Source organism: Capricornis sumatraensis, chromosome 3 (genome assembly GCF_032405125.1).
Source record: "Capricornis sumatraensis isolate serow.1 chromosome 3, serow.2, whole genome shotgun sequence".
NCBI lineage: Eukaryota > Metazoa > Chordata > Mammalia > Artiodactyla > Bovidae > Capricornis > Capricornis sumatraensis.
This window is the reverse complement of record NC_091071.1, coordinates 22269422-22282044: the sequence shown is the minus strand read 5'-3', so window position 1 is coordinate 22282044 and position 12623 is coordinate 22269422. Positions and strand designations below refer to the sequence as shown.

Below are 12623 nucleotides of genomic sequence, written 5' to 3'. Positions count from 1 at the left end.
CCACCTGCCAATGCAGGAGACTTGGGTTCTATCCCTGGATTGGCAAGATTCCCTGGAGAAGGAAATAGCAACCCACTCCAGCATTCTTGCCTAGGAAATCCCATGGACAGAGTGGTCTGGTGGGCTACAGTCCACGGGGTCTCAAAGAATCAGACGCAACTTAACAACTAAAATGGAACTAAATGACTAAGAATTTCTACTAACTTATGCTTAAAAGTAGACATCTCTTTTCCAGGAAGAGAATAGCCTTGATTATCCATCATGCTTGGCACTTCGCATGTACTCTCTTACTCAATATTTATAGCCAACACATGGAATAGGATTACTATCCCAATTTTGCTGACAAGCAAAGTGAGACTCAGGTTAGGGAACATTTCTGAAATGGTAGTCAGGACTGGATTCCAAAGCACAGAGCAGGTCCCAGGGAAAGCCACATGCTTAGGTTTCTGGAACGGAGGTTCCCTTGTCCAGCACTGGCCACAGAGGGGTGCCCTTCTGGGTAGAGAAGCGCCCGTTCAGGCAGCATAGGCTTTGAATCCCAGCTCTGACAGTTACTGGGGGATCCTGACTCATCCTTTAACTCTCTCATTAGCAGAATAAGGTGAGGATACCTGCTTCTCACAGAGTTGTTGGCATGGGAAGTGCTTGGCATGGGGAAGGCACTCAGCAGATAAGATTGTTTGTTTGTTTATTTTTTAATGGTGATTTCAACCTCAAAGCTCCAGGATGTCAGACCTGGAAGTCACCTTGAGACCATCTAGCCAACAGTTCCTCAACTGCAATTATTCCTGGATTTCCCTTGTGATTTTTGTCACATCCCTGCCACTTGTACTATTATTTACTCTGTGCAACTTGTACTACTATTGATTTTAAAAATAACCCAATATTTATTCTGAATGAAACTATCAATGCCATAACTGAGAAGCCTGTATCACTTGGCATAATTAGAAAGTTGCTATAAAAAATAAATAGAATGAAAGCAGACAAAACAGTAAGATTAAATTCCAGCTTGAAACCTATTGACTAGAGATGGCGCCAGGCCTGGGATTTGTTCTCTTTGTTAAAAAGGGAAAATCAACCGTTACAATAATGAAAAAGACTTACTGGCAATGAGCTGAGGGGGTTTTTTGGGGGGTGGGTGTCAGAATGAAAGAGAAATGGCAAGACCAGAGCCGTCTCACTAGTTCCATGTGAGACAGTGAACCAGGAGAGCTCTGTGTTGAGTCATTCCCCTATTGCCAGTAGTGTGTATTCCAACCCATGTGGGATGTAGCCACACAGCTGTAGTGTCTTCTCTTCAAGACTCTTTAGGTTGGGGATTAACCCCATGTTTCAGGCTGAGATCTGCCTCCAGAAGAGTTGGAGGGGAAAGGAGCTAGGTCCCAGACCCCACGTAGCAGAGTCGCCTAGAAATTCAGGCCCTTGAGTCACACCTGGATTGAAGTCTCAGTGTTTCCAGTTGCTTACAGTATCCCCTTGGGCAAGTCCTAACTCTGAGTCTCAGTTTCCTCATCTATAAAATGGGAATAAGGTATCCATCTCAAAGAATTATTGTTAGGCTCACACCAGCCCGTGTTTGTCCTGGGCCTGGTCCCTAGTATGAGTACCGTCATTAGGTTTTATCATTTTGCCTAGTCTCCAGGAACTCAAGCTTTGGGTGAAAAAACTGAAGCCGGACAGAGGCAGCAATCTGCTACAAGCCCTGAAGAAAGTCTTCGTTCTGAAGGGGCTGAATTCTCTGGTGACCATCATGGGAAGCTGGTAGGCCTCCTTTTCTAAGCTGATAACAGACCCAGGAAGTGATTGGAGAACCAAACCAATGTTAGAGAAAAGACCATCAAGCGTGACTCTTCACATACTCTTGAGAGAGGGCTGTGTTTCCAGGGCATTCATCTACAGATTTTTATGGCAGGGGGCCAGACAGGCCAAGCCTGAGGCCCACTATGCCCTGCATCTTAACACAGGTGACCTGGGACACAGGTGATTTGGTAGAGGTTCTTTGGGAATTACCATCTTGCTGGAGTGCCTCCTTCTCTTCTTCCTTCTTCTTCCCAGCCCAGATCAGCCTTCTGAAATCCTGTCTGATTACATCCAACAGTCTACATTGGGAAGGGATCTCATTACCCACATCATCACCTACAAATGTGATGATCAGGTGCCACCTGTAAGTACCCAAGAATCTTCAAGGCTTCCCTTGGATTGGCGATAGTGAGCTGGGCCAGCCTTTGAGGCCCCCAAGTTGTGGATCAAAATACAACTCTCCTTATATCTATTTCTCCCATTGGTCAGCCCAGTTGGGAGGCTCAGACAAGGAAAAAGCTTGTAAGACTAGCGGCATTGCCCTAGGGAGGGCTGACTCTGTCTCCATCCCCACAGGCTGTTCTGAAGAACCTTGTGGAAGCTTTTGGGGGCTACTATCACTGCTACAGCCCAGAGACAGAGGTAAGCTCTTGGGCCAACACACTGCTCCCTCCTCCTATCCCTGCCGGCTTCCAAGGTTGTGCCTGGGGAATCTGGGCCAGAAAGATTCTTTGTGTGTACATGCTTCCCTTCTCCCCAACTCAATGGGTTTACTCAAGTAAAATCAGATTAAAAAGAGAATGTGGGAAGAATAGAAACAACAAAAAGTCACAAGAGATTCTTTTGTCAGGGTGTATGATGAGTTGATTGGGCTACTCAGATCACTCAGTGGTAAAGAATTTGCCTGCAAACACAGGAGACATGGGTTCAATCCCTGGATCAGCAAGATCCACTGGAGGAGGAAATGACAACCCACTTCAGTATTCTTGCCTGGAGAATCCCATGGACAGAGGAGCCTGGCAGGCTACAGTCCATAAGGTCGCAGAGTTGGACACATCTGAGCAACTGAGCATGCACACAGTGAGCTGGTTGCATGCTGACAGAATTCTGAATTCCTACCCAGTTGCCATCAACATGGGCCCCACCCCACCTCTGCTCCCACCAAAGCTCTGAGTCTGAAGCAGTTGCTTCAGTTCTCTCTCCTAGGTAGACCCCATTTACTGCAAGAGACACACAGCAATCAATTCTGAATGAGCAAGTTAATTCTGTACCAATCCATCCATTAGTCCTTGTCTCAGTTAATCATGACGTCACACACTCTGTGTCTGTAATGGAGATGACAGAAAATGTGTGCGTAAATCCATATGGCAGATTGAGAATCCAGCTGTCTGTTGAGCTACAGGCTGTGCCTTGCCTGCTAACTACTAACTGCCTAGAGTAAATGAATGTTTGCATCTCACAAGTATGTCCTAGTGTTACAAAGTCTAGGTCAGGCAACATTTTCCTTGGGCAAAACCCCTTGTTACCTCACTGGCCAGACTCTGTAGGAGTGACATACTCCAAGGCTAGGAAGATACTATGGGTGAGTGAGTGAAACTGGCTGGTTTAAGAAATATTTTCTCTTAAAAACCTGTGAACCTGTTGGCTTAGTTGTTGTTTTCCCACTCTCGATGGAGGTATGGGTAAAACAAATTTCATTGTTTTCTTTATTATGAGCAAAACAACAGTGCAAAGATGACAAAAAATTACAACTGAATCTGATGAGAACACAGCAGAGAGTGGTGAGGAGTGTGATGAACAAAACAGCGCTTGCCCCAGTGAATGAGACGCCTCTGCTCAGCTCTAGCCCGTTATTTATTTGTTCTGCAGGAGTGACCCCCAGTGTTACCAGTCTTCTGATTTTCCAACAAGAGCCAGAAATCTGGATTTGTGTGTGTGTGTGATTTCCTTTCATTTTTTAAAAATTGAGGGACTTCCCTGGTGGTCCAGTGGCTAACACGCCATGCTCCCAATGCAGGGGGCCTGCGTTTGATCTCTGATCAGGGAGCTAGATCCAGCATACCACAACTAAGACCCAGAGCAGCCAAATAAATAAATAAATATTTTAAAATTGAGAAAATTCTCATAAATAAAGTGAACAACAGTGGCACTTTTTATACTCACAGTGTTGTGTAACCACCACCTTTATTTAGCTCCAAAACATTTCCAACTCCCCAAAAGGAAACTCTGTACCCTTAAAACAAGTACTCCCCATTCCCCCTTCCCTGCAGCCCCAGCTCATTGTCAATCTGCTTTCCATCTCTCGGGATTTACCCATTGTGGATATTTCGTGTCCATCTTTTTTTCACTCAGCATCATGTTTTCAAGATGCATCTGTGTTCTAACATGTATCAGAACTTCATTCTTTTTATGGTTGAATAATATTCCATTTTCTGAATATACTACCTCTTGTTTATCCATTCATCAGTCAATGGATATTTGAACTGCTATGAACTGGTATGATTATTGGTGGATAAGTATCTGAGTCCCTGTTTTCAATTATTATAGATACATAGCTAGGAGTAGAAATGCTAGGTCATGTAGTAATTCTGTTTAATTTTTTGAGGAGCCACCAAACTGTTCTCCACAGCAGCTGCACCATTTTATGGTTCCACCTGCACCCCTCAAGTTCCAGTTCTCTAGTGTTCACCAACACTTGTTATAGTCCTTTAATAATCATTATTATAGCTAGGGGAGGGTATAGAGTGTTTCTTCACATCTTCAACTATTTAAAACACTGCAAGCCAATAATGTAGAAATGGAACAGGCATTGGCAGGTTCTGTCCTGCACATGGATCCTGTTTATAACGTCCGCTTTGAAGAGCATGCCACTCCGCCCTAGGGATTCATGTGGCGGCCTGCCCTTTCCCACCTTGGCCACTGCCGGTAACCAGGTGGCTACTCGGTGACTGATTGTCCCCACCACCCCCAGGTCTGCAGCAGCCGGGAGGTAGATGAGCTCCTGGCAGAAATCCAAAAGGCCGAGAGCCTCCGGGACCACATGCAAGCCCTGCACCCCGACGCCCCCTGTGAGAAGTCCACCGGCGTGATGCAGGAGGTAGGTGCTGAGAGCCAGAGCTCAGACCTTCCAGGAGGCGCGCAGCTGGCCTCACCATGCTCTCTCGCGTCTCACCTGTCACTCAAGGGCGTGGCTGCCAGGCCCCCAAACGTGGAGTAAGGCGAGGCCCTGCCCCCTCGCAGCCCCCACAGCTCTGAACTGCCACAGCCTCTGCTGGAAGGATCCTGGTGGATTATCTAACTGGAAAAAAAAAATGTATTTCAGAGAAAGGCTATCAGGCCTCTGCCACCCCTTCCACTTAAACACTGGCCCTCCCTTCCCCCCAGTTTGGAGAATGATGAAAACCTCAGCTACACAGGGTAGGAGGTCTGGAGACATCTTCTCACCAGCATCTCATTCATTCGGGGCAAAGGCCCTGCTTGAGGGCGTTTAATTTATCAGCAGAATAACTCAGAAAGTTTATGGACAAAAGCGCCATAAAAGCTGTGCTCTGTTTAGACAGCACAGACAACTTAGCTGTGGACAGAAGAGAACTGGAAACGCTTCTATAGCATCACAGAGTGAAGGTATGGACTTGGGATACCAAACGTTTTGACCTGGCTAGCTGTCGTGAAAGAAACACAGCACTTAGACTGAGGTCTTGAATTTTAGTTTCAGCTCTTCTATTGATTACCTGTCAGTTCAGTTCAGTCGCTCAGTCGTGTCCAACTCCGTGAACTGTGGCATGCCAGGCTTCCCTGTCCTTCACCAACTCCCAGACCTTGGTCAAACTCATGTTCATCCAGTCGATGATCTCTCATCCTCTGTTGTCCCCTTGTCCTCCTGCCTTCAATCTTTCCCAGCATCAGGGTCTTTTCCAGTGAGTCAGTTCTTCTCATCAGGTGGCCAAAGTATTGGAGTTTCAGATTCAGCATCAGTCCTTCCAATGAGTATTCAGGACTGATTTCCTTTAGGATTGACTGGTTTGGTCTCCTTGCACTCCAAGAGACTCTCAAGAGTCTTCTCAAACTCCACAGCCTCCGGGACCATGTGATTATCTATAAACAATAACAATAATTAATGGTTTTCATTTGCTGAGTGTATAGGCACTTAAGATAGGCACAAGGCTTAATCTTTTAACATGCCTTATTTTATCTTACAGCAATGGTCTCCAGCAGATATGTTATTTTACAGATGAGAAAACAGAAGTTGAGTTTAAATAATTTGCCTGAGACCGCAGAGATAAAAGCTAATTAGTCTCGATTGAACTCAGGTCTGCTTGATGTCAGAATCTTGCCAGGAGTTTCCCAAAATGAAATGCATATACTACTTGTAGTCTGCAAAATAATGATAAGGTGATATGCAGATTAACATTCTTTTAAATGTCTTATATTTAAAACTAGCTCATTATGATAGAAATAGAGCTTTCTGAAATTATTTAAGTACCAGGAATTCTCTGACAGTTTCAATGTTTCGGACTTGGTGCGTTCACTACAAGAGCCCAGATTCGATCCCTGGTTGGAGAACTAAGATCCCACATTCTGTAAGGCATGGCCAAAAACAAACAAAGTGTGTATATATATATATATATATATATATATATACACACACACACATATAATTAAGTACAAAAAGGGGTCCATTAAAATCAAAATTGAAATTGATATTAATTTCAATTAATGTTAGTGAAATTAATAATTAAAAAGACAGTGTTACTTGTTTGATTTTTTAAAATATTGAGTAAATAACAATATAGGGCTTCCCTGGTGGCTTAGTGGTAAAGAATCCACATGTAAATGCAGGAGACACGAGTTTAATCCCTGAGTTGGGAAGATTCCCTAGAGTGGAAAATGGCAACCCACTCCAGTATTCTTCCTTGGGAAATCCCATGGACAGAGGGGCCTGGTGGGCTACAGCCCATGGGGTCACAAAAGAGTTGGACATGACTTAGTGACTAAACAACAACAACAACAAATAACAGTACGGTGGTACTCAGATATAGCAAATTTCATGAAGGTGGTTCTCAAATGTCTGAAGTTTGGAAATTGCTATTTTGCGCTTTCCTCATACACAAGCTATGTGACTTAACCTCTCAGAACCTCAGGTTTTCAGTTGTAAATGTGGGCAAGGGAATCTAGGCTAGATCAGGACTCCCTAAATGATTTGGTACAGGAGTTGCTTTTTAGTTCCCTGGAGCTTATGTTTTGTGCCCATGGCAGGGCCACTTGTCATCTTGGAGTCCGTGGTACTGATTCAAATGGTAAGGGTGGGAAGTGGTTAGGAGGATGGACAGATGACAGAGGAAGTGAGTTGCTGGGTACAGCTCTGTCTTCTCCTGGAAATTCCACATATCTCTCAAGATAGGGACGGGACTATGGGAGGGAAAGGCAAAACTGCCTGTAATTTAACAGGTAATGTTTTAAGAGAGCTTCCCTGGTAGCTCAGCTGATAAAGAATCTGCCTGCAATGCAGGAGACCCCAGTTCAATTCCTGGGTCAGGAAGATCCCCTGGAGAAGGAAGGGATAAGCTACGCACTCCAGTATTCTTGGGCTTCCCTGGTGGCTCAGACAGTAAAGAATCTGCCTGCAATGTGGGAGACCTGGGTTCGATCCCTGGGTTGGGAAGATCCCCTGGAAGAGGGCATGGCAACACACTCCAGTATTCTTGCCTGGAGAATCCCCACAGACAGAGGAACCTGGCAGGCTACAGCCCACAGGGTCACAGAGTCAGACACAACTGAAAGACTAAGCACAGTGTTTTAAGATGCTCCCTTGGGTGGGTGGGGGAAGGCTGTGGACTTTTCAGCTCTCTAATATGATTATGTAATGATGATTTTTCATTTCAACTTAGATTTCCACGGAGGTTGCAAAGAGTTCACTCATGAGTCTCTTGCCTAAACCCCCAAAGCATGAGGATCCCCTCATGATTGAGTTCCCAAACTTGGACATGACTTCTGCAGAATGGCTGAAGACCAATAGCCTGAAAGGTAAATCCCCAGAGAGGGAAGAACCCAAGATGCAGACGACTGACCGAAGGCATGAACCCTTCGGGGCTTCATGAGCCACGCCTCAAACCCCACCATTTATTTTTACAGCCAAGAAGCTAAGCCTTTATCAGGTTCTGGCACCCAATGCATTCTCTCCCGTGGAGGAATTTGTGCCTATTCTCCGGAAAACAGTATCATCAACTATCCATGAGGTAACTCAGATTCAGAGTTCTGTCCAGACCTTTGCCGTGGAGCTCCCGTGTGGTATTTCCTTTCTGAAATGTTCGGGAAATAGAGGTCTTGAGACAGAGACCAAGGAACAGGAGCTGAGGGCTTGGAGTGGGATGCAGGCTTTCCACCCAGGACTTTAGAACTCTCATCAAATCTACCCTAGCTGCTGTTTTTCAAAGATACAAAAAATGAAACTTGGGAGATTGGGGAAAGAGGGGGTACATCGGGCACCATGGTCACCCCCTCCATGAAGGTTTCCTCCTCGTCATTCAGAACACGCTCTCTCTCTGGACCCTCGCTCTACCTGATACAGACTTCTCCTATTGCTCCTGTGATGCGCATTTGTGTGTATTTGTTACATGTCTAATGCCCACCGCGGTAGGAGCCCTATAAAAGAAAAAACTCTTCCCCAACACTCTGTCCCCTATATGTAGTACAAGTAAGCAGTCAAGGAATGTCTGCGTGCGTGGACAGAAGGATGGAAAGAGGGAGGAAAAGGCTGAGTGAGTGGATCGATGGAAATGATAAATGAATAGGTAAAAGAATGGATGGGTGGATGGAAATATGAACAGATGGAAGGACAGATAACAGGATAGAACAAAAAGATGAAAGGATAAAAGTCAAGATTAAATGAAGGATAAAGGGTGGAGAAGTGGAAGGACAGCATAAGAGGTGAACAGAAGGATCAGTCAGTGGAGGGACTTCCCCCGTGGTGCAGTGGTTGAGACTCTGCACTCCCATTACAGGGGCATGGGTCCAATCCCTGGTCAGGGGACTATGATCCCACAGGCAGCGAGGCAAGGCCAGAGAAGAGAAGATCAGTGAAAAGACAGAAGAATGAAAGGAAAGAGACAGGGGATGTCTAGTTCTGGCAGCCCATAGATGAATGACTAGATGGAAGGAGAGACAGAGATACAGATATGACAGCTTGATGGAGGATGAATGAACAGAATGAACAAATTTGATTTTCAAAGTGTGTTTCCCACGTGGGTTTCCAAATCTAAGAACTTATGACTATAGTATGTTTTAAATCTCCAACTCTACTATCACCAAAACTTCTAACCATACCTTGTAATAAAGACACTGATGTTCAGAAGAGCCTCCTGAGAAGGGAGCCGGCTTGTGGTCAGACCTGGTTCATTCAGGGGACTGTGTCCTGAAGTCCCTCAGCTGCCAGCTCCAGACAAGGCAATAGCCTGGTGATGGGGAGGGGCACAAACCACCCGCAGATGTGTTAAGAGCCCATTTCCCTCTCTTGCATCTGACTTGGAGAACCCAGTGACCGATTTAAACTCAAAATCCTTCCTCACTTGTGCTTCTGTTCACCTGCTCCCCTCCTGGCTACACCTGCATGCAGAAGGCAATGGTGCAATTTGAATGGCATGACGGGACAGTGAAGAATATTCATGTGGACTTGCCCTTCTTGTACGAGTACCAGGTCAGTGCTGGGTCCCATCAGTCAGAATGTGGGGTGTGGGGAGGAGGATGGCAGGAAGGTGTCGTGGAATGTGGAGGCACCAAGCCAGTGACAGAACCCCCTCCTGTAAACAGACTGTGCTCCACCCACAGGCCCTTCTGGAGCTTTCTCCACCTCCTCTCCAGGCAGGAACCCGGATGCCTTAAACAAAAACCTCTAATCCTTTTGGTCAAGATTTACCTCCTCCCCATTTGAGGCAATGAAATACTCTGACTCTTCCCTTCCTAGGCTTGTGACAGACGAGTACAGGCTTATATCTCTCTCTCTCTTTAAACAAACGTTCATTTATCTATCTGTTTTTGGCTATGCTGGGTCTTTGTTGCTGCGCACGGGCTCTCTCTAGTGCAGCAAGCAGGGGCTGCTCCCTAGTTGTATTGCTGGGTCTTCTCATTGCAATGGTTTCTCTTTTTGCAGAGCATGGGCACAGTCTTCAGTGGTTGTGGCTCATGGGCTCCAGAGTCAGGGCTCAGTAGCTGTAGCACATGGGTTTAGTTGCCCTGTGGCATGTGGAATCTTTCTGCACCAGGTATCGAACTGGTGTTCCCTGCATTGGCAGGCAGATTCTTAACCTCTGGGCCACAAGGGAAGTCCTAGTACATGCTTTAGAGGCATTTTTGTACTGCCTGGATACCCATGGCCTTGACACACCATTCCCAGAAGCCAAGTGGGGTACACCCTCTTCCCCCACATGCTCTGTGCAGTGCTGACTGTGTATGACCCATGAGTTTGCAGAAACAGCTCAGCAGAGTGATGCGGATGTATGAGAGACGGATTGAGTGGCTCTCCTTGGCCAGCAGAAGAATCTGGGGTACTGTCTGTGAAAAAAGGTAACTTCCTCCAGTAGTGTTCTTGTCCTTCATGGTGTCGTGTGTGACGCAGCACTCATTCAGCTTATGAATTTCCTGTTGGTGGCGTCAGAATCCATCATTTAGATTAAGGATCAATATGGCTCAGCAGAACCCCTGGAGGGAAAAGTCACCACCGTTAACTGCAACCTCAAGAATAGCATCACTGTGTCACTCAGGAGTCTTTGTTAAAAAGCAAAAGAAACTAAGTGCAAATTGAAACAAATCAGGGAAGTCTGGTTAAGGTAACTGTATTCTAAAGTAGATTTGGTAGCTGTCTTCAGGCCTGGCTTGATCCAGAGATTCATACATGTCAGGAATTTCTTTCCAACCCTCAGTTCCATTTTCCTCTTTCTTGGCTTTGTTTTTAGGCAGGCTGTCCCCTCTAGGTAGCAAGATAGCCACCCAAAGTTCCCAACTTCCTCCCTTCCAGTTTAGCGCTTCCAGGGTTTAGGGCATGGGTCCACCCGTGAGCCACTTGTGCCAAGAGGATTTGATGTTCTGATTGCCTGGGGTCTAACGTCCACTTTAAAGCTTGGGCTGGGGTCAGCTCTACTCAACTCAAGTGGACCATTACAGACAAAGGTATTCCCCCCCACACCAGAAAAAAAGATCAAGGTGCTGTTTTGAGCAGAGGTAATGGATGCTGAGTAGGAAAAAACTGTAGGTATCTATTATATCATTACCATTCCATACCTTACTTAATGCATTACCACTTATTTTATATTAGAAGTTTGTAATACCATTCATCCGCTCTATTTTTTAACTCTCAAAGCAACCCCTTGAAGAGTCTTATTATAGTTTATATAGTTAAATATGCCAAGGAACAGGCTTCCAAGGTGGTGCAGTAGTAAAGAATCTGACTGCTAATGCAGGAGATGCAAGAGACTCAGGTTCAATCCCTGAGTCAGGAAGATCCCCTGGAATAGGAAATGGCAGCCCATTCCAGTATTCTTGCATGGAGAGTTCCATGGACAGAGGAATCCGGCAGACTACAGTCCATGGGGCCACAAAGAGTCAGACATGACTGAGCATACACACAAACGCATGGCAAGGATCAGAGAGGTGCTGTGACTTGCCTAAGGCCCCACAGAAAGTGGGACTTGAACTAAGGTCTTCTGATGCTATATCAGGTGAGTTTTCTTTTGTTAATCCATAGCTGTCTCAAAATGAGAATGAGGGGAGGAGACAGGACTATAAGATCTAAAGAGAAGGCTCAACACTGTTGCTGCTGCTGCTGCTAAGTCGCTTCAGTCGTGTCCGACTCTGTTCGACCCCATAGACGGAAGCCCACCAGGCACCCCCGTCCCTGGGATTCTCCAGGCAAGAACACTGAAGTGGGTTGCCATGTCCTTCTCCAACGCATGAAAGTGAAAAGTGAAAGCAAAGTCGCTCCGTCGTGTCCGACTCTCAGCGACCCCATGGACTGCAGCCTACCAGGCTCCTCTGTCCATGGGATTTTCCAGGCAAGAGTACTGGAGTAGGATGCCATTGCCTTTGCCATTGCAAGAGATCTTAAAACAGAGAGAGAAAATAAAAAGATACATTTCCCCAAAGGCCCCAGTTATACCTAATTCCCCATCTAACTTGCTTAGCTTGTTTGTTTTCCCTTCACAGACCCCAATCTACTGTAGTATCGAATGCTAGTGATTTAAAACAAGGAAATGTATGAAATCATTATATGCAGTCCTGCCCTTAAACTGTCCACCACGAGGCTTTATTCCATGATAGACCTTCCTGCAGCAAAGGTTCCATGACCCTCAGGCTGCTGCCTGTGTTGACCTCAAACCACGGAGAAGATTTGGCCAGGGGTGAATTTGGCGTGCAGAACTCCCCTGGAAAAAACGTTAAATAGTAAAATGGAACAGAATAAACATTATCTGAGAGATTCGGTTCTCCTCTTAAAGCTTGTGTTTCTTTTTAGGGTGGTTATACTGCTCGATATCTCCGTGACCAATTCCATGTACATTATTCATATCCAGCACTCCCTGCGCCGCCTGCTGGAGGAGCAGCTGTCCAACAAGGACTGCTTCAACATCATTGCGTACGCAGCAGCTTCTCCTGGTGGGGAGGTCGTGGGCACTGGCCGCCATCGCCAGGCTGAGGCTTCTGGCAGGACGACAGATGTATGGGCAGCCGGCCTCCCAGGAGGGCTGTCCGTTTATCTCATTTGAACCATCTTGTTTGGGGCATTGAATAATTAAATGGTTGTAGGACGGTCCCCCTGGGCTGAAGGTGATAAGCAG

General features: G+C 46.0%; 1 protein-coding gene across 1 annotated transcript in view; it reads left to right on the top strand.

The window, feature by feature from the left end:
- Positions 1–12623, top strand: part of VWA3A (von Willebrand factor A domain containing 3A) — a 48363-nt gene that overhangs the window by 13205 nt on the left and 22535 nt on the right. The window contains exons 8-16 of the mRNA XM_068968391.1: positions 1636–1761; positions 2056–2164; positions 2377–2442; positions 4772–4897; positions 7689–7824; positions 7933–8036; positions 9413–9493; positions 10265–10359; positions 12302–12421. Coding sequence (XP_068824492.1) covers positions 1636–1761; positions 2056–2164; positions 2377–2442; positions 4772–4897; positions 7689–7824; positions 7933–8036; positions 9413–9493; positions 10265–10359; positions 12302–12421 — 963 coding nt within the window. The remainder of the gene's footprint in view (positions 1–1635; positions 1762–2055; positions 2165–2376; positions 2443–4771; positions 4898–7688; positions 7825–7932; positions 8037–9412; positions 9494–10264; positions 10360–12301; positions 12422–12623) is intronic.